The 20,981-nt window shown below is 46.7% G+C and overlaps 1 protein-coding gene across 1 annotated transcript in view; it reads right to left on the bottom strand.

The window, feature by feature from the left end:
• nompA (no mechanoreceptor potential A) overlaps nucleotides 1-20,981 on the bottom strand; it is a 99,417-nt gene that overhangs the window by 37,653 nt on the left and 40,783 nt on the right. Inside the window, exons 3-5 of the mRNA XM_065431732.1 lie at nucleotides 14,165-14,265; nucleotides 13,021-13,291; nucleotides 7,050-7,325 (exon numbers count right to left, since the gene is read on the bottom strand). Of these exons, the coding sequence (XP_065287804.1) occupies nucleotides 7,050-7,325; nucleotides 13,021-13,291; nucleotides 14,165-14,265 (648 nt within the window). The remainder of the gene's footprint in view (nucleotides 1-7,049; nucleotides 7,326-13,020; nucleotides 13,292-14,164; nucleotides 14,266-20,981) is intronic.

Genomic DNA, 20,981 nt, shown 5'->3' with positions numbered 1-20,981 from the left:
ACAGTCATGGTCACACAATTGTCATCACACGCTCGTCGTCATCGCATCGCCCTCATACCGTTGTCATGTCATCGTGGTCCCTGCATCACCTTCATACAGTCGTCGTCGTGTAGTCATTGTCATGCCATCGTCTGGATGCCGTCGCAGTCGTTCTGACGTCATACCGTTGTCGACGTACCATCGTCGTCACGTCGTTTAACCGTCGTCATCCCTTCAGTGACGTCATACCGTTGTCGACGTACCATCGTCGTCACGTCGTTTAACCGTTGTCATCCCTTCAGTGACGTCATCCAATTGTCGTCATGCCGTCGTCGTCATACCATCTTCGTCGATCCATCGACGTCATTCCTTGATCGTGATTCAACCGTTATCACGCTGTCGTCATTCAGTCGTGAACATACCGCTGTCGTCACAGCGTCGTCACACGGACGCTATCATGCCTCCGTTGTTACACTGTCGTCGTCATGCAGTATTCGTCGCGCCAGCGTCACCGTTACCCCTTCTTCGCCATTCATTCGTTGTCGTATCACTGTCCTATGACGTCATCATCACGTTGTCATCGTTATACCGTCGTCATAATATAAGAATCCGCGTCTTATTGTCATGATGTCGTCGGTAAATGTTCCATCGACATAATTTCTTCTCAGTCACTCCACTGTCACATATTCGACATCATACAGTCGTCGTCACGCCCCCGTGCTCGTGGGCGACCTTGGCAAGCGAGTGCCATATCAAAGTGGGACGATATCGAAGCCTGTGGCATCTGGTCGAATAAACAAAAGTATAATTACCACTACACGTGCTAAATAAACGTGACTCTAGGAATAGGGTCTGTCGCTACATTGCTTATTCGCATTACCATCGACAGTCATTACCCGCCGTGGTTGCTCAGTTGCTATGGTGTTGGGCTGCTGAGAACGAGGTCGCGGAATCGAATCCCGGCCACGGCGGCCGCATTTCGATGGGGGCGAAATGCGAATACACCCGTGTACTTAGATTTAGGTGCACGGTAAAGAACCCCCAGGTGGTCGAAATTTCCAGAGTCCTCCACTACGGCGTGCCTCATAATCAGAAGGTTGTTCGTCTGAAAACTCCACATGTGTCAAGAAAAATTCCAACAGCTTCTCCCAATGTGAAGCCGGTCCACGATGCACAAGTGCCACCGCTGTAGTTGTTGATCCAGACGGCGTAGAACAGTATGCCGAAATAGCAGCTGCTGCACTGGTGCAGTCGACGTTTGCGTTGGCGAGGAAAAAAAAGCGTGCACCGTATCACCACGTTGGTCCGTATAGCATGCGGAAACTCGTTTGTTCCTGGTCGACCCGATGGCTGGGAGGCACTTGTATGCGAGTCGCTTGAAAGGCGGTACAAGTGATAACGCTCAACAATTCATCGGCACGTTTTGTGGACTTGCCAACCGACGCAATGATTCAGAAGCGCCCTTCACTGACCGTTTAGAACTCAACCGCGACATGCATCATCGCAGACCTTTTTTGATGACAAGGGTGTGCAACGCCGTCATGCCTGACCCACTTGCCTGAAAACGGAAGCGATGTGCTGATTTGGCAGCCGGTGAGTTGATTAGATAGATAGATAGATAGATAGATAGATAGATAGATAGATAGATAGATAGATAGATAGATAGATAGATAGATAGATAGATAGATAGATAGACAGACAGACAGACAGACAGACAGACAGACAGACAGACAGACAGACAGACAGACAGACAGACAGACAGACAGACAGATAGACAGATAGATAGATAGATAGATAGATAGATAGATAGATAGATAGATAGATAGATAGATAGATAGATAGATAGACGGACGGACGGACGGACGGATGGATGAAAAGGCTTGCAGTACGTCCGTCGTCCTTTTCGTGCGTTACAATATATATGATTTAATTACATCTACTTAAGGACGGTCCTTCCTGATTGGCAGACAGAAATGCTGTAAAAAAATTCCAAAAAAATGTCGAGATGGCAGCTCTGCTGGGATTTTTCATTTTTTCCTGAATAATGAGAGACGATATTTACGGCCGAAAAGAAGTAGCCTCGAAAAAGTCGGCGCCAGCAATGATCATATGCAAAAAAAAAAGCAAATGCGTATCTTTCTGGCGCCTAGGCTCATCGCAAAAAAATAATTTTATGTTGCGCAGAAGGTGCAGTCAACCCAGTAATGCTCATTTTCTTCTGTGCCCTCGTAAGCAGGTTGAACGCTCTCTAAACTATTACAATAAATCTTTACATTAACGTTTCTTAATCTGGCGTTGTTCAGTTTGTTTGAAAACGGTATAATACAAAAAATTCTCACTTTTTTATTTCTAGATAGATCAGTTTCTTGTATTATATGGTATTTAGGAGTTGTTGTCGCCTTTAATTGAAGCTGCGGCTACTCCTTTTCACATCGTGATTTAAAAAAAAAGAATAACTTGCAACAAAAATAATGAAGTTATAACAACACAAATTCCGATAACATAAGTACACTAATGTCACACTATAAGTGAAAGACAGCTCGAAATCATAAAAACAGAAATTCCATTCACGTAAGTAGACCAATGCCACACTAAAACTGAAAGTCAACTAAGAAAGACAGCAACACAAAGTCCAGTCACATATGTGCACTAAAGTCAACACGAAGTCCTGTCACTTAGCTAGACTAAAATACGGGAACACAAGAAATCACGGATTAAATTATCATGATGTTACAAAAAACCAGGCATTGGATTGGCCAAAGTCGGGTAAAAGGACATAGAATGCGCTATCACATTTAAACACTCTATTCAATACTTCGCCCAGAATATTGCTCGCTTATAGAAATCTTTGAATGGCCAGTAACGCTCGTCTTTCCAATGAGTATGAGATACATCAGTTTGTTTTGGCCGATTTTGTTTCTGACGCTAGCGCTACGCTTTCGGTAGCGTGCCCAAAAGAAAACACAAAAAAGAGATCGTCGGTGCCGTGTGTCTGCCGCGCAAGACCTTTCCAATAAAAAGTATTTCAACTTGGTAAAAGAACGCTTACGTAAAAGAGTTTTTGCGTGCCTGTGTGACAGATGCATAAGGGAAATCCTCTGTTACACACCACCCTATTCGGATGCAATTGAAACTCAAGTTTCCTTTCTCATTCACTAAACCTGTCTGAATTAATTTTTTTGTGCTCAGAAGGTTAAAGTAAGGAATGGTGTTCTCCGCTAATAAAATTGTCCGATCACTTCCTGCTTCCTTTCTATCGGCACTGTGGAACGCGTGAAATCGGCAACAACAACAATGTTAGGCGAGATTTGAGGGACTTCATTTGGTTACATCCGTGACACCATAAGGCAAAAAGACGTTCCCCATCCGTCCACAAAGGTTCTCAGTGGCGCTGGCTAACACTCCTAGGGCTAGATTTAGTCGACATAAATACCCATGTTAGTGGACGAATAGATAGCCGTCGCCGCAGCCCAACTGGTAGTGCAACGCACGCGTAATGCTGAGGTTGTGTGTTCAGTTCCCACCCGCGACAAGTTATCTTTTCGTCCACCTTCATCTCCCTGTTTCTTCATTGTTTTCTACATTTCAATTTCAACCAGTTAATTTCCCCGATGCTTTCCTCGGCCTTATTGTCTGTTGGCTTTAAGTGGCAATGGTTAATAAAATCGAGCCCCTCATGCCCCTTCTTCTCTCGTTTATACATTTGGTGCAGCATTACGGGGACACAAGGCGGAGGACTGGAGCTGAAAGCCGCACACGGGACGAACCCTATCTCCCGCCTTCCACCACTTGCGGCATTTGTCCTGTACGCTGTATCTGCTTGTTCGTTCCAGTAGGCGCACGTACCATTAACTCATCATCATCATCATCATCATCATCATCATCAGCCTGGTTACGCCCACTGCAGGGCAAAGGCCTCTCCCATATTTCTCCAACAACCCCGGTCATGTACTAATTGTGGCCATGCGGTCCCTGCAAACTTCTTAATCTCATCCGCCCACCTAACTTTCTGCCGCCCCCTGCTACGCTTCCCTTCCCTTGGAATCCAGTCCGTAATCCTTAATGACCATCGGTTATCTTCCCTCCTCATTACATGTCCTGCCCATGCCCATTTCTTTTTCTTGATTTCAACTAAGATGTCATTAACTCGCGTTTGTTCCCTCACACAATCTGCTCTTTTCTTATCCCTTAACGTTACACCTATCATTCTTCTCTCCATAGCTCGTTGCGTCGTCCTCAATTTGAGTAGAACCCTTTTCGTAAGCCTCCAGGTTTCTGCCCCGTAGGTGAGTACTGGTAAGACACAGCTATTATACACTTTTCTCTTGAGGGATAATGGCAACCTGCTGTTCATGATCTGAGAATGCCTGCCAAACGCACCCCAGCCCATTCTTATTCTTCTGATTATTTCTGTCTCATGATCCGGATCCGCTGTCACTACCTGCCCTAAGTAGATGTATTCCCTTACGACTTCCAGGGCCTCGCTGCCTATTGTAAACTGCTGTTCTCTTCCGAGACTGTTAAACATTACTTTAGTTTTCTGCAGATTAATTTTTAGACCCACTCTTCTGCTTTACCTCTCCAGGTCAGTGAGCATGCATTGCAGTTGGTCCCCTGAGTTACTAAGCAAGGCAATATCATCAGCGAATCGCAAGTTACTAAGGTATTCTCCATTAACTTTTATCCCCATTTCTTCCCAATCCAGGTCTCTGAATACCTCCTGTAAACACGCTGTGAATAGCATTGGAGAAATCGTATCTCCCTGCCTGACGCCTTTCTTTATTGGGATTTTGTTGCTTTCTTTATGGAGGACTATGGTGGCTGTGGAGCCGCTATAGATATTTTTCAGTATTTTTACATATGGCTCGTCTACACCCTGATTCCGTAAAGCCTCCATGACTGCTGAGGTTTCGACAGAATCAAATGCTTTCTCGTAATCAATGAAAGCTATATATAAGGGTCGGTTATATTCCGCAGATTTCTCTATCACCTGATTGATAGTGTGAATATGATCTATTGTTGAGTAGCCTTTACGGAATCCTGCCTGGTCCTTTGCTTGGCAGAAGTCTAAGGTGCTCCTGATTCTATTTGCGATTACCTTAGTAAATAGTTTGTAGGCAACGGACAGTAAGCTGATTGGTCTATAATTTTTCAAGTCTTTGGCGTCTCCTTTCTTATGGATTAGGATTATGTTAGCGTTTTTCCAAGATTCCGGTACGCTCGAAGTTATGAGGCATTGCGTATGCAGGGTGGCCAGTTTCTCTAGAACAAACTGCCCACCAACCTTCAACAAATCTGCTGTTACCTGATCCTCCCCAGCTGCCTTCCCCCTTTGCATATCTCCCAAGGCTTTCTTTACTTCTTCCGGCGTTACCTGTGGGATTTCGAATTCCTCTGGACTATTTTCCCTTCCATTATCGTCGTGGGTGGCACTAGTACTGTATAAATCTCTATAGAACTCCTCAGCCACTTGTACTATCTCATCCATATTAGTAATGATATTGCCGGCTTTGTCTCTCAACGCATACATCTGATTCTTGCCAATTCCTAGTTTCTTCTTCACTGTTTTCAGGCTTCCTCCGTTCCTGAGAGCACGTTCAATTCTATCCATATTATACTTAAGTATAATATGAAGTATAATATGGAAGTACTATTAACTATCACAAACTAAACCTGCCCTTCGACTGACTCGTGCCTGACGCGCATAGCCGGGATATCTTGACGGCACGCACGCAAGGAAAAAACAGCTGGGTCGCCGTGCAGAGCCGTTGCATCCAACGATTTAAAAAAAAAAAAAGACAGCTAGACCCTACTTCAATGAATGAAAAAATATGAACGTGAAAAAGTGAATTTCTCCTTCATCAATAAAAAAAAAGAGAAGAAAAAAAAAAGACGGCATTATATGAGCGCGAGAGCTCTCCTCGATTTGTCGCAACCGCGATGCTATAGAAACCGCTACGGTGTATCTCACCCACACAGTGCTGATAAGTAACAATGTAAGTAGTGTTGCTATGTAGAGTGCACCAGACGCGCCTATACACGGGGCGATGCCCATCATGCCCGCCGCAGTACTTAACTGTAATAATTTCAGCTTGCATAGCATCCCGGAGACAAATTTATTAATTTCCATTGAGGATTTGTTTAATTTCATTTCGTTTATCGTTCCCGCACCACTCACACTGAACCCGGCGCGGTAGCTTAGAGGCTGTGGTGTTGCGCTATGAGCTTGAAGTCGCCGGGCCTGATGCCGGAGGCCGCATTTAAGAGGGGGCGAAAAGCAAAAACGCTCGTTATTTATATTTAGGTGCTTTTAAGAGAAACCCAAGTGGTCAAAACTAATCCCGAGTGCTCCAATACAACGCGCCTCATAATCAGATTGCGGTTTGTTTATTTATTTATTTATTTATTTATTTATTTATTTATTTATTTATTTATTTATTTATTTATTTATTTTTATATACTGCAACCCCGACTTCGAATTTTAGTAGAGCGGAGTTACATTTGTTAGGTTTTGCAAATTGCAAACAACAGTAACGATAAAAGAAATGCACGGAAGGGAAGTGCATATTTTGGCAATGTAAGACAATGCTGTACTGGAACAAAGCACAAGAGCGTATATTAAACTTAGCGCGACATGCGAGACAAGCGACTCTTGTAGATGTGCAGCAAAAAGGTTTAAGGATAGTTGTCAATCTCAAAACACGATTTCCTTGCTTTAGCATTGGGAACTTGGCTTTTGCTAATAAAGATGTGATCGAAATTCGCCCGAAGCTGTTATAAATAAGCCTCACCGCTCTCTTCTGCATTTTTTTTCAGTTTGCTTAACATGTTTTTCGGTGTACGGGTATCAAATTACTGATAGCTAATCTAAAGTTGGTTGAACGATTGCTCTAAACGCAATAAGGCGAACAGCGGGAGTAGAAAGTATATATTGGAGCTCGTCTTAGCTAGAAGACGAGCTCTTGATGGTTGCGACAATTAAAACCCCAGAATTTAATTTTACCTTACTTTCTGTGCTCACGCCAACTTCACCCGAAAGCGCGCGCACCAAGCGAAAAGTGAGCACTCACTGGGCAGGCAGAGGTTCTCCATGTACTCGGCGTTCGGGTCCGGCTTGAAGCCCTTGGGGTTCATGTACCGGGTCTCCGGGCTGAGCCGGCACAGCTGGCCCGCGCGGTCGTAGGTGGCCGAGCGGCACACCAGGCTCGCCTCGGAGAGGCACTTGTCCTCGCACTCGGTGCGGTTCGACGCGTACACCTCCTTGTCGCCGACGCCGTCCATCCGGTAGCTGGGGCTCCGGTCGAACACGTACAGGCGGCTCGAGCACTCGGTGATCACTTTGCTGGCTGCAGGAAGCGCATTGTTCGTACCAGGGGTTTTGGGGAGAACAGTGGCATCTCAGGGACAAATACATCATCATCGTCAGCAGCAGCAGCATCCTTACGCCCATGCACTGCAGGACGAAGGCTTCTCCCATAGATCACTAATTACTCCTTTCTTGCGTCAACTAACCCAATCTTACGCCTACCAATTCCCTAATTTCATAGCGCCATCTAATCCTCTGCCATCGTCGACTGCGCTTCCTTTTCCCTTGACACCCATTCTGAAACTCTAACGTACCACCCAATATCCGCCCTATGCATCACGTGACCTGCTCAACGCCCTCTCTTCCTCCTAATGTCCGCTGAAATATTGGCTACCAACGCCTTTACTTCCTCGTACTGTCCGCTGAAATATCGGTTACTCCATTTACTGTCTAAGCCACACCGCTGTCGTACTGTCCCTTAACGTTACGCTTATTTTATTTTTTTTTCGTTCCATCGCTCGTTGCGTGCTCCTCACTTCTTAAGCAGCAGTGATGGAAGTGACGCGCCGATTGCGCCAAACTACGCCGTGAAGGAGACCCTGCCGCATGCTGCGCCGAATCGTCGTTTATCGCAGGTATTGCGCCAGATCAGTGCCGACACCCACCTGCTCTGAATTGGGAATGCACATTTTGCGTGCGCGAGAAGGCGCCGCGCATCAAGCAACGCTTCTTTGCGCCTTACCCTCGCACGCTGTGCATCACAGCTACAGCACGTACGGCGCATAAAGGCCATCATGGCGGCTGTGCGCTAATGTCCAAGAGCGATAAGGCTTATTGCACTTGGGCGTTAGACGGCACCTCACGGCTACGCCGACTGCGAAAGTTTTCCTGGAGTGTCCGTATAATTACTATCGCAATAATATTTACATAATTACGGCAACGCACGAATGTGAGGGCGCAGCTGCTCGACATGCTTTTCTCACAGTCGCCTAGTGGTGTATCGACAAGTGCGTTAAGGTGCATCTTATTACGACTAGGTAGCCCCGACATGGAAAAAAACTCGAAAACGGTACAAGGAAGTAGTCACTAATGTCCAAGTCACACAACACACACCATTTAATATATACCTGCGAGGACAACTAAAATAGCATGATTGTTTCTGTTCCTTCTGGATTTTCGCTGCCTATATATAGTCGTGCTTCTGATCAGCTGCCAACTTGCTCAGCGAGTAATCTCAACTGTATGGATATAGAACCCACGCTTGTCAAGTGTTGGTTCTGACTGTACATGTTTGTCTGCTTGTTTTTATTTTCGATTCCCCGTCATTGAATAAGTAACACGTACGATCAAATAAAACGTTTAGTTGAAAGTTAGCGCTGCGTGCGTGTCTTCTCATTCTTGGTCCCTGTCGCATCGCGCTGCTCCGCGTCTATTATGAATCCACACCGGCTAGCCCGGCAACGTAGCAAACATCGCGCGAGCGCCGAACAGATGGTGCGCCAGTACGTTGCATGGAACAGCCTAGAAGGCCACAGCTGTGACTGGCATGAGCTTATCCTTGCGCGGTATTATTAAAATGCAACGATACAGCGCTCGCGCCGTATTAATGTAAAAAATTGGGTAGATGTGCATATTCAACTTGTTTAGCGGATGAAACGCTATAAGAGATAACACGTTTAGCAGATAAAATGAATAACGAAGCGAAGGGCAGCTTGGAGGGGGTGGGGGTTAACTCTTTATTGAAGTGCAGAATTAACTGTGAATCATGATTCCAAACAGCATACATTTATTTTATATACTGTCATTTTTCCTGCTCCGAAAGCCGCACCAAAATACCAAATGCCGCTTCCATCACTGTAAGCTTCTTACTTAACCTCGAAGTTTATGGCCTATATGTTAGTACTGGTAGAATGCAGTGCTCTTACGCTTACCTTTCGAAATACAGCGGTAAGCTGCCGGGCATAACTTGTTAATGCCTGCCCTATACGCTGCAACCCACTTTTATTATTCTGTAAGTGTCCTTGTTATGATCAGGGTCCCCTGTGAAGAATTTGCCTCGCTCCCTCAAGGCTCATGTAATTTATTCACACATTTATTATTTATTTCGTTACTTCGTTTATTCATTACCTCGTGTTTTTCTCTACATTTTCTCAATCCTTCTTTCCCTTATGCATTTCTTTCGTTACATATTCATTACTTACTTTCTCCTTTCATTCTTCTTTCTTAGTACATGCTCTCATTCCCATGTTAATTCTTTCCATGTCATGTTAAATTATTTCCTCCCTTCACTCTTCCATTACTTTCTTACATTCTCTATTTATTCCTTCCTTTTTTTTTTCAAACACCCGTCCTTACTTCCTTCACTCATTCCTTCTTTTATTCTTTTCCTACACTCATTCATTCACACCTGTGTTCCTTCCTGCATTGTCTCATTCATTCATTGGCTCGCTCAGTAGCTCATTCAATTCCGAGTCAATACATTTATCTGTTACTTATGAAAACAATCCTGAAGAACGTACCACGGTTGCTATACAAGAATGCGTCTAGAATTCTTTGGGAGGCGGTTATTTGCGACAGTATGTTGCTCTGTGTCACGTGTGGGAGAAAAATTGCTGTGCGATTGGCCGCTCGAGGCACTTTGCGTGTGTTCGCGGGCTTTTTTCACGCTCGGAAAAACATTTTTATGCGACATGTATTGAGCAGCAGAAAGCTGTATCGGGAGTGTTTCATGTCGCTCTACAATTTTCTCATTGATACCTTCCATCTAATTATAATATTTGGGAAGTTGATTAACTAATGCAGACTAATGGAATTAGGTGGAAGGCAAAAAATTTGGAGGACGCTTAAGCTTCGCCTATAAGAGTGGAACGCGATATCATTCAAAGATCCCTGAGTGCTTCTCACATTTCCCGGCTACTGCAGCTTATGTAAGTAAACGTAATGTTTACGTGGAAACGCTGGCGGCAAACGCTACGCGCGAAGAAGGCGAGCTCTCTCTCTCTCTCCTCCTTCTTCTTCTTCTTTTTTCTTTTAAAGGTTTGCAGCGCTCCTAAGACGGACCTCGAACGGCAGCTGGAAAAAGCTGTCGCGTTAGAAGGGGTTTGCGTTTGAGTTTCCGCGTAACAGAATTATGTTTTCTCGTATGTTCAAACTACAATCCTATCGTATCTGCAGGTAGTCGTACTTTACGATTTTATGCGAAGCATATTACGAGAGTTCAACCCAGCTCCTCAGGCGCGGCGGTGTCGCCATGAAACCACGTGACACCGTGACGTCACGACAGAGGAGAAGTGGCTTTGGCTCAACTCTTGCAAGACGGGCTGGGTGGGAATCGAACCAGGGTCTCCGGAGTGTGGGACGGAGACGCTACCACTGAGCCACGAGTGCGATGCTTCAAAGCGGTACAAAAGCGCCTCTAGTGAATGCGGTGTTGCCTTGGAAACGAGCTGTTTCTAAGGCGTGCGTCTCTTGCTCAGGCGCACATTTCGTTGCCGCGCCGAACGCTGCTTTGCTCGACGCTCACCGCGTCCAATGCGGGGCGCGTAGTCGCTGCCCTGTAGCCCATTGTCTTACACCCCTTGGCGGGTCGACGGGAACGCTTTCGCGTTCCACTCTTGAAGGCGAAGCAGTAATGCATGAGTTGTTTCTTCGTCTAGCCGAACCAAATATAGCCAAGCAACAGCAGTTCACCAGGCTAAACAGTGGTTCAACAACTAAAATAAAGGCTAGTATGCTTCGCATCCTGGGCTTAACCTTACCTAAGCCACAGCCATTTTTTTCTGACGCATTTTACTTCGAGAAATTCAATTAGTTCGATAGCTTCTTTTGCGCTCCACGGAGGGCCTGCTTGGTTTGGATATGTGTGGTTGAGTACGTGGGATTCGGAATGATTATTCCCTAAAGGACGGGTTGACGCTGGACGCCGATACCGGATATTCTGCGACACGGTGCTCTTAACGCTATAAAAGAATTTGAGCACATCCAAGCGACGGCAAACAACATTACCTACGATGTGTCCAGCTATGTGGCATGTGCGTATATTTAAATATTGGTGCATGATAGTTGGGTCACCCTATATATTATTTACGTGCTTTTGGCAGGGACGCTGGAAAAGGATAAGAAAACAGACCCAAACTGACGGGAAACGATGGAAGAAAAACGCGGAAAACCAGGAACGTTAGAGTCACACTGAACGCAGGCGCATAAGGCATTGCCAACCCTCCATCTCTAGCCCGACTACATTCGTACCGCTCCCAGTTGTACCTCGCTTTCCAGCCTCCTAATTTCTAACGTACTGCCACCTATGATTGGCGCATCAATTCCGTTCTCTTCATCGGCTTTAGCGCAATGTGCTCTTTATTCAACACAGGCTTGCTTCCTTGCAGAGGCGGAGGTGCAAGTCATATCGCATCCTCATTCAGCGTTCATGTCGTGAGTATATATTTTCTCTGTGTACTCTCCCCCATTCACCGTCTCTGTGCTCTAAACACGGGAATGGTGCTTGCATTTAACAATGCAAGCACTGCATGTTGACCTTGGCGATTGGGCCGTAGCACAGTGGTTACGGCGCTCGGCTGGCTTGAATGAAATTTTTTCCTGATTGGTTCGATACAACTAGCAAGAAAGCCCAGAAAGCCCAACGTGTCATTTTTGCTGAGTCTGATACGTAAGAAATTTTAATCTAAGCGTCTAAATTTTGATCTAGGCGTGGGAAAGCTATAGCAATGCCCGTAAAGTCGTTTTCGATACGCTGAAGCTAGTGTTCAGATGTGGTTAGTTCGGCAAAAGAACTCACTCTATACTAAATGCTATCTTAAATGTCTTTTTCTGAAGTAACATTCACGGTTTTTGGTACAAATGCAATAAGGGCATCTGTACCAGAGCCATGAGTACAGACAAGAAAAATAGTTTTCATTTTCCTTGATGTGCAATTATAATTGGGTCTCGTGGAGTTAGAAAGTATATACGAGCTCGGGACCTGTTTCTTACCTCACGTTGCATCATGCCTGAATCAAAGTACGACCAACTAACCCACACGAGCAGCCCATCTGCTAGCTTCGTCACTGCTGCTCGCGTTATAACATATGCGCATGTGTGCAAATTTTGAATGCATTTTTGTAAGCACATTATGCGCGCTTTCTATGCTATGCGTCTTGGATCTATATAATGCTACTATAAACATCAAAGCACTTTCATAATGTACAATACCGTCATAATGAGGCGTTGTGTTTGCTACCAAGCTTGTTACTTTTTACATTTTACACTAATTGTTGCAACTGTTGTTGATATTTTTACTTATACGCGGTACAGGAGGTACCATTAGAGTCTTTGACCTCGAGACCTCATCCTGTATAATATTCCCTTGTACTGTATCTTGTCTGTTAATGATACAACCTCATTCAATGCGTACATTCTGCAAGTGCGCTTTACATATGTCAATAGAAATCATTTATATTGCCTACTGTTCAAAAATTGATATAAGGCGTGTTATGTTTATGTAGGGTTATACAAGCTTTCTTTGTGTTTCTTTTTACACCTTGTTTAATAATGCCGACTGCGCTGTCCTGAATTGCTGTTTTCTCATTTGTATGGCTTGAGTTGGAATTCGTAACTATAGCCTCTGTCTAAGAAGGATCCTGCTTCTGTTTGCGTATTTAAAACGCGCGTACACGCGAGCAGGCATCGAATTCAGTTCGACAACGAAAGAAAGGAGTAGTAGCGAGACGGCCGCTCACAGGAGAGGCAGACTTCGTTGAAGTGCCAGGCATTGTTCTGGCGCACGAGCGTCTCGCCCCCGTCGGGCGACGCCCTGTCGTAGTAGAGGTAGCACACGGACTCCTCGAACTCCACGGGGGCCGAGCCGGCGGCCTGAGCCGGGGTCGGGGGCCTCCGGCGTCCCGGCATGAAGTCGAACGACAGGCACTGCGCCACGGCCGTCGTCCGGTCTTCCTGGCAGCGGCGGACGCACTCTTCCAGCACCTTGATTGGCTGCTCGGCGCGCGTGATCTGCGCGAAGAGACACCGGTGTGCAAGGTCGTCCGGTTCACTCGGCCGAGCAGTTAGTTAAATACACACAATTTTCTTTTTTGAAATTTCGTATCGAACAAAAAACCGCGCGACTATCACAAAAGAGCGTATATATATATAATACGAGAAGAAAGCGGGTTAACCGAGGCGCCCAATTTTCATTAATCGTAACATAAGAGGCCAAAAAACAGTTTTGTATGCATAAGTCTGTTCTGTGCAAATTATACGGAATAGGGGAATACGCAAAATTCTGCCAGTTCGCTTCTGCACGCGTCTCGTTTGACCAACACAAGCTGGTGGAAGTCACTCTGGAAGCGGAAATAAAGCAGCACGGAACGACCCGGTACCACCATCCTTGCCGTCGCCATCCTTGCCACCACACGTGCCATCATCTCTTCCTTACGACATTCTCGCTATTTCCAAGCCTACACCCGACTCAACCGGTCCGTGATCAGGAGGCCACCCATCTTGAGTACGGCAACCTGATAGTGTGGTATAAAGCCTACTTCCAGTATTGCGCGCATGCGCATTCGAATTCATCGGATTCACAAAGCTTCTCTTTCGCAAGTGTTCTGTGCCATTGCCCGGTTGCCTTCGCTATAGTTATCTGTAGCGTCAGGATTGGCTGAAATTGTCTCTTACGAACAATTCTAGCGTAACAGGCTTTCTTTCTTTTTTTTATTAGATAAGGGCCAAGTTTTATAAGTCTCCCATGAGTATAGCACGCAAACCGTATAGATTTGTTGGAGTGCCGGCATGCAGAAAGTTTCACTGCGGACATGCGATGGTATATCTTCAACACAACATTGTTTCGCGCCTCCCAGCAGTGCTGTGTTTGGGAGCAGTACTCACCAGTTCGACGCGCTGTCGTCCCCCGCCGAAGCCGGCGCTGAGCTTGTAGTCGGAGATTTTTTCGTAGACTAGCTTCCCGACCCCGTTGTTGCAACTTTGAGCTACGCGTGGGGAAAAGGAAAAAAAATACAAGCGAGTGTCGAGCACTGAACTGCGTGCTGTGACCGTAATAAAGTAGCAAGCATAACCAAATTAAGCGTGAGTAATTCATTAGTTGTTTAATTACTCAGCAGCATATTATGTATCGCGTTGGGGACGAGAACAGCAGAAGTGACAGGACAGCGCCGTGTGTGTCTTGTCACTTCGTTTGTCCTTGTCTCGTTGTCCACGAGGCACTACGTCCACTGCTGGTAATGTATTGCCAACAATCCTACATTGCTACGTTAATGAAATTAATGAAGGGCTATTAAAGAAAACAAAATGCTATACAGCATTTCCCCTAATGGATGGTAGCAAACCACCCAGCCTTTCCTGTCTCTCTCTCTCTCTGTACAACATAATGCGCGCCTACTAAGCAAAAATCACTCATTAAAAGCCAATATGGCTATAGTGAAGAAAAAACCATTATTATTTGATATGAAGAGCACACATACACACAGATAGAGGGAAATGGGGAAGACGCAGGCTGGTAACTGATCCGAGAGAGGTATGAAGCCTGCTTGCTACTCTTTAGGAAGGAAGGGGATAGAAAAGGAAGTTGAAGATAAAAAGACGGGTGAGCAAGTAGGAACAGAAAAAAAGGGAAAATAATGACGCATAGCAAGCATGCCCATAACACGGAAATAGAATAAATAAAAGAAAGTATGCAAATAAGAAGGCGACAGACCAAAAACAAGGAGGGGGAGGGGGGGGGGAGTGCGCTTAAGTGCCAATTGATGCCAAAGGTGGAGGTTAGGAGCACACGATATTAAACAGTGTGGTTACAAAATCTTCTCAAGCACTGGCTATGCTGGCTTGCTAAAAGTTATTCATTATATTTCTCGTTTAGCATTTTGTACTCCTGTCGTCTCGTCGTGACCATACCTCTGACATTTCCTCTTACATCATCTCCTTCGCTGACGTAGTTAAGAGGCTACGTAGGTTTTTCTCTTGAGGAAGAGATGGGGAGTTGCACTCCCGGCCGCGGCAGCCGCACTCAAGCGGAAGCTGGATTCAAGAAACAATCTTAACCGAACTTTGTGCGTGGCCGCCAAATGACTCCACGTTATCGATATTATACCATGGGGCATCCCCCTCACTCTGATGAGTGTCATAGCCGCTGTAGCTTTGTTTAGATGAACTCCACGCGAGAACGTCGAGTCAATAGTCGGGCCGATCTAGACTGAGCCGACCACGCGTTTACATTCGTTCAGCGAGTAGGTGGGGCAAGTCGGCTCACCACTTGCAATCGGCTTAACTAAACCCACTCCAACGCGCACGCAAACCACTAGAATTTACGTGAACGCGATAAGCAGATTTCGGCTTGACAAGCCTACTCATACTAACGTGTGTGGTTTTTCTTTTTTTTTTTTTGCTAGTTCGTGTAAGCGTAGCTTGAATTGCTTTCGGCGTTAAGCTCCAACACCAGCCGCGGTGTACCTTAGTGTCCCCATGACGTCCTTAAAAAAAACACATTTAGAACTCCACCAATCAACGCATCCTCGCACCCATCTCGTTCATATTATTCTTTCTTTCTCTTGTTCGTTTGTTTCGTCACGGTACGTAAAGAAGGCGGGAAGAACGGAGGTGTTTCTTTATTGTCTTCTTTATTTCTTTTTTTTTTCTGGCCAGCCGGCCACTTTATTTCGCCGCACACTTTCCCCCTGCTTCCTAGAGCGCTACCGAGCGCCGGCGACAAGTTGAAAGCCGCTCTCCACGCCTCCCCCTGCACGCCCCCCCCCGTCAATCCCACTCAACTGCGGACATTCTTTCGCAGCCACCGACAATTGTCATGGAAAGCAGAATGTTTCCCGGCGACACGATCATTCAACTCAGGGTCAACTAACGACCGATGCGACGGCCAGATAGTGCGCCGTGATTTTGCATGCCTGTGCTGCTGGTCAAGCAGTGTTTGCTGCTGCACGTCAGTCCTCCTCTCTGTCTATTCCTTTTGTTATTTTCGTTCTTATTCTAAGTGTATTTAACATGTAAATACCGTTTCCGTGCAATCATTTAGATAGAGAGGAGATGAAAGAATTCCGCGTTTTGGAGAGGCACCCTTGTTTCTGGTTCAAGGTAACCGTGGTACGCGACGCTGGGTTAGGAGGCGAGGCAACACTTTCTGTGGTCACCTGTTGCCACACTGGCTATATGCGACGTTGATTTGTTTCGACAATCTCTCATTGTTCACTCCGCGAAGACGTACAGACAGCCTTGCAGCCTTTCTTCTAGTTTCCGGGAACTAGCGTTGTACTGGTGATATTCCGTATATTCAGCATCCATAAAGAAAAACAAAAAAATATGTGGTTCTTTCCACTGTCAGCGCTTAAAAGAACTCTGCTGATAATAGTGAGCTCAGCCTGTTCGCGAACTCATCCCCTTTTACTGACTACCCAAACATCCCGTACATTTCCTTTCCCTCCCTTCATTTGTACTTAGTTATTTAGTATTTATGTCTTTGTTGAATAGAGAACCAATCACTGTTACGGAGAAGCAGACGCGCACGCCACGCTGGTGGCGCCATCTTGTGACGCTTAGGTCAACTAGAACACAGATATACTTCCGACCAAGTTCAACTATCTGCTGGAGCAAAGGTGCCGGCCAACCACAATCATCGCATTTTGGAGCTCCTTTTTCTTCGTTCTACGAGAACAGTGACGTAACAGAGACATTTTTTCTGACGCGTTGCGGTTCAAGAAAGCGTCACACGATAGCGTTAACAGTGCTGGTACTGCGTCGTGGACGCGACTAGCGTTGCCTAAAGTGTACGGGCTAGTTAAAGTGTGTGTGTGTGTGTGTGTGTGTGCGTGTGTGTGTGTGTGTGTGTGTGTGTGTGTGTGTGTGTGTGTGTGTGTGTGTGTGTGTGTGTGCGTGTGTGCGTGTGTACACGTCCCAGACACGAGCCTAAATTAGCCACACCTGATTACGGAGTATTTCGCAGTTGTTATGGCGACGGCTAGCAAACTAAACGCGAACGAAGAAAACGCAGCACGAGGTCGAGTCGACCTGGCGCATAGTCAAGGATGGCTGCTCCTCAACCCCAAAGTAAAAACTAATTTCCGCGGTCACGCCTGTCTGTTGGCAGAGGAAGCAAATTTCACAGGTTATGAAGCCTACGCAATTCAAATCCACTGCATTTCGGCAACGTTTAGTTTGCGGTTTGACTTATGATGACTTTATTCTGGTTCGTGCACGGGGTTTATGGTCCTGAAACAACCTTTTCTGTCGGTAGCTTCAGAGCCGCTCCAGTGGCGCCTGAAACGTCGTGTGAGGCGGCAGCTCCCCTTTGTTATACGAGTCTATGCCAATTCTGACACGCATAATGACGGCCGGTTATCACCGTAAGAGCACATTCACTTGTCCTCGAGGTGCAGCTGGATGCTCTCCCTCTCTCGACTTTGAAGCACTGCTCGAGCACACATCAATGACCTGTTGATGAAGCCGTACTTTGACTATACTGACGTATTTGTGTTCTGCCCTCATCAACCGAGATTCGAACAAGCGCGCTGACACCTTGCACTCTAACACGACTGCGCCATGTACTCAGTGTCAATCACACCTTTCTTAAAAGGTTTGAAAGGGGTGCCGTCCACCAGCACGGGCAGCACAATTCGCAATGCAGCTTTCAGGACTCTTCTCAGTCGTCAGTCATCAAGCGCTAACCAGTGATTCTCAGTGGTTCGCGGGTGCGCGCCGTCGACTCAGAGGTGGCGGCGACAGGCCGCGCCTGGTCCCGTGCGATGGCACGGGGTAGCGCGTATAACGGTATAACCGTGCACGCCTAATTGCCCCTCCGCGCTTCCGGACCCGAGGACGCGCCTGTTGCTGGTCGCTTCCTGAAAAGAGCGTCCCGCCGCTCCGGACGTCCGGCCAGCGGAGTCACCTCCCCTTCTCCCCCTTTCTCCACCAGCCGCACAGCGTTCGTGTGACACCCCCCCCCCCCCGCCTCGAGGGGGGGGGGGGGGCGATACGGATTCGCGTCGCTCTCTGTGGACACTGGCTGCGGCATTTCGTAAGTGCATTGGTGCCTGCAACGCGCCCAGTTCATTCTTCTATGCGGACGAGGGCTGGCGTGCGGGCGGTGTGTGTGTGTGCCCAGTGTAGCGTCTTTTCAGTCCTTTCGGCCCCGACCGGCCACCGGTATCTTTTTTAAACCCGTTGTTTTTTGTCTGTTTATACGATCGCAGGAGCGGAAATAAAGCAAATGCCCTTTTTTGTCGTCGCCGGGAGCGCGGGCGACCCCCCGCTTTGAAGCGCACCTCTTTCGACACTTTTATCCTTGTTTTTTTTTTCTGAGTGTGGCTGCGCGTGCGTGGAATGTCTGAAAATTTTGTCCCGCCGTTGAATGACGTGGAGGGTCGGACAGGAGAGAAAAGATAGGAGCACAGTGACGGGCCTCGTTGGCTTCCGCCGTTGCTCGAAACGGCAGCAGAGCTCCGTGCGGGGCACGGTCGTTGAGATGCACGCGCAAGCTTTCTCCGACAGCTTTGAAGGGAAACAAGGGTTGCGATATGGCGCCGGGAGAAAAAGTTATCGACTAAACACCCACACATATCGCTCTCCCGCGCTTCTCTTATCTTCGTGCGCTACGAAGTCGCTTCTTGTTTCTCGTAGTTATAGAGGTCATAATGAGATTTATGAGCGTATCCGGAAGTACATGTGCCGTTTGTGTGGTCGCCGTCAGTGTAGATCACATTTCGACAACGTAAAGAGAAATGTAAGTGGAGGAAAAAGCACCTTGCCGCCAGTAGGAGTCGAACCCACAAACTTCAAATTACACCTCCGACGCTCTCCTAATGAAGCTACGGCGACGGCTGTTCCCATGTTCACATTATTGGGTATTTACGTATATGCACAATAGCTGACCCTGGGAGTGCTAGCCATGGAGTGCTACTTGTGGCTATTGCGACGGATGTGGCGCATCTTCTTCATTTTCTACCAATAAACCTTGGTATGTTTGCTACCTGAAGGTATCGAACCTGCCAGAGTGAGGGGGAGGGGGGTGGGGGGAGTGGACGAAAGTTATCCATCTATCGTCTGTCTGTCTGATATAATCTAATCTAGTGTAATCTATAGTGAGCTTAGCCCAAAGAAAATAACGCACACGTGCCCATGATTTGTGTCGTATATGAGGTGCAGTATGTAAGAGTAAGTTACAGTTTAAGCCTGAAATGCTAATTCGGCAAAAATGCGTGCGGTTTCATAAGCGAAATGCATGATCCAACGAAAATTATTGTTCATTCAATGATAATCTAAAGGGAAATAGCGAGGGTACTGATTAGTATCTGTAATATCCAGCGAAAATCGGGAGGCTGTTGAGTGAGCATTTATTTAATGCACGTGGTACTGGGACAATGCGGAGGGGTAATAGATATGACATCATCAGTAATATGGATAGTGTATCCCCTTGCCAATATTTTAAAGCAAGATTCCTTCGCATCTTCCTTCCTATTTCCTCTGATGCTGCCGCTGCTCCTGTTGCTACTCTCTTGCCGAATGTTTGGATCATACTGAAAGTAATGTCGTCGTCGTACCATTGACATCCCTGCTGGCTACTGGCTAGTCTTGTACGATTGGCCGGTACCGGACGTAGTGCAAACAAACACCGGATCTAGTAAAAATTAAGGCAGCCTCTGGCGGCAGGTGACGCACGTAAGCGTGGACGTCAGCTCCAGCGCCAACTCGCCGTCGTTGCGATGCTGTCGTCGTCGCCATTTCATTGCCTTCATGCCATTGACTGTGATCATTCCTTCGTTGTCTTGTCATCGTTATCCTTCAGCCGTTTTCACTCTGTCGCTTATTGCGTTTTCATATCGTCGTCATCGCGCCGCCATCTTCGAGCCGTCATCATCATACCGGCATCGACATTCTGTCGTCGTCTTTCTATTGTCGTCACACCATTTTCGTCATCGCGTCGTCATAACAGGGCCACCGTCATGCCGTCGTGCTCGTTCCATTGTCAGTTTTGTCACAGTGATTCCACTGTGGTCACGATGTCATTGTCATTTCACATTCGTCATTTCGTCATCATGCCGTCGTCGACGTGCAGGCGTCCTCGTAGGGTCGTCGTCCATTTGTCGTCATAATATGGCCGTCAGCAAAGCTCCGTCGTTCCCGTCGCGACTCCGTATTTGTCACGCCGTTGGCACCATTCCAACATGGGCATCACGTTGTTCTTCATGCCCTCGTCCGTCACGCTGTCTTCGTCATACCATCGTCCTCACTCCAGGGTCTTCATCCTACGGTCGTCATACGGTCATCTTCGTGCCGTCGTGGTCGTTCTGTCGTCCTGATCCTTCAGTCGTCACGCGTGGCTTGTGCATGAGTGAGCGCAACAACATTCTGTTGAGGGAAGCAGTTTTCGGTAAACATATCCAGCTGGGTCTTGTGGCTCTCTACTTGCAAACCGTCGCTAAGCAGGAAAAACGTTCTTAACAAGCACAGATGAAAGCTTCGCTTGAACCGATTCCCACAGCGCGTAGGATAAGCAATATTTTTTTCTTTGCCTCTTCATGAACAAGATGCTTAACCTAGTTCCAGCAGATGTTGTACTTTAGGATACAATTTCTGCAGAGGAAGCATTCGTACGCAAGTTTTACAAAACTACAACTACGGGTGAAATTGAAATACAAACAAAACGTTTGTTTCGGGAGAATATTCGGACCCCGTGTGTATAACA

This window comes from Dermacentor albipictus, chromosome 9, assembly GCF_038994185.2.
Source record: "Dermacentor albipictus isolate Rhodes 1998 colony chromosome 9, USDA_Dalb.pri_finalv2, whole genome shotgun sequence".
Classification (NCBI taxonomy): domain Eukaryota; kingdom Metazoa; phylum Arthropoda; class Arachnida; order Ixodida; family Ixodidae; genus Dermacentor; species Dermacentor albipictus.
The sequence above is the reverse complement of the archived record's forward strand: the minus strand, read 5'-3'. Positions and strand labels throughout refer to the sequence as shown.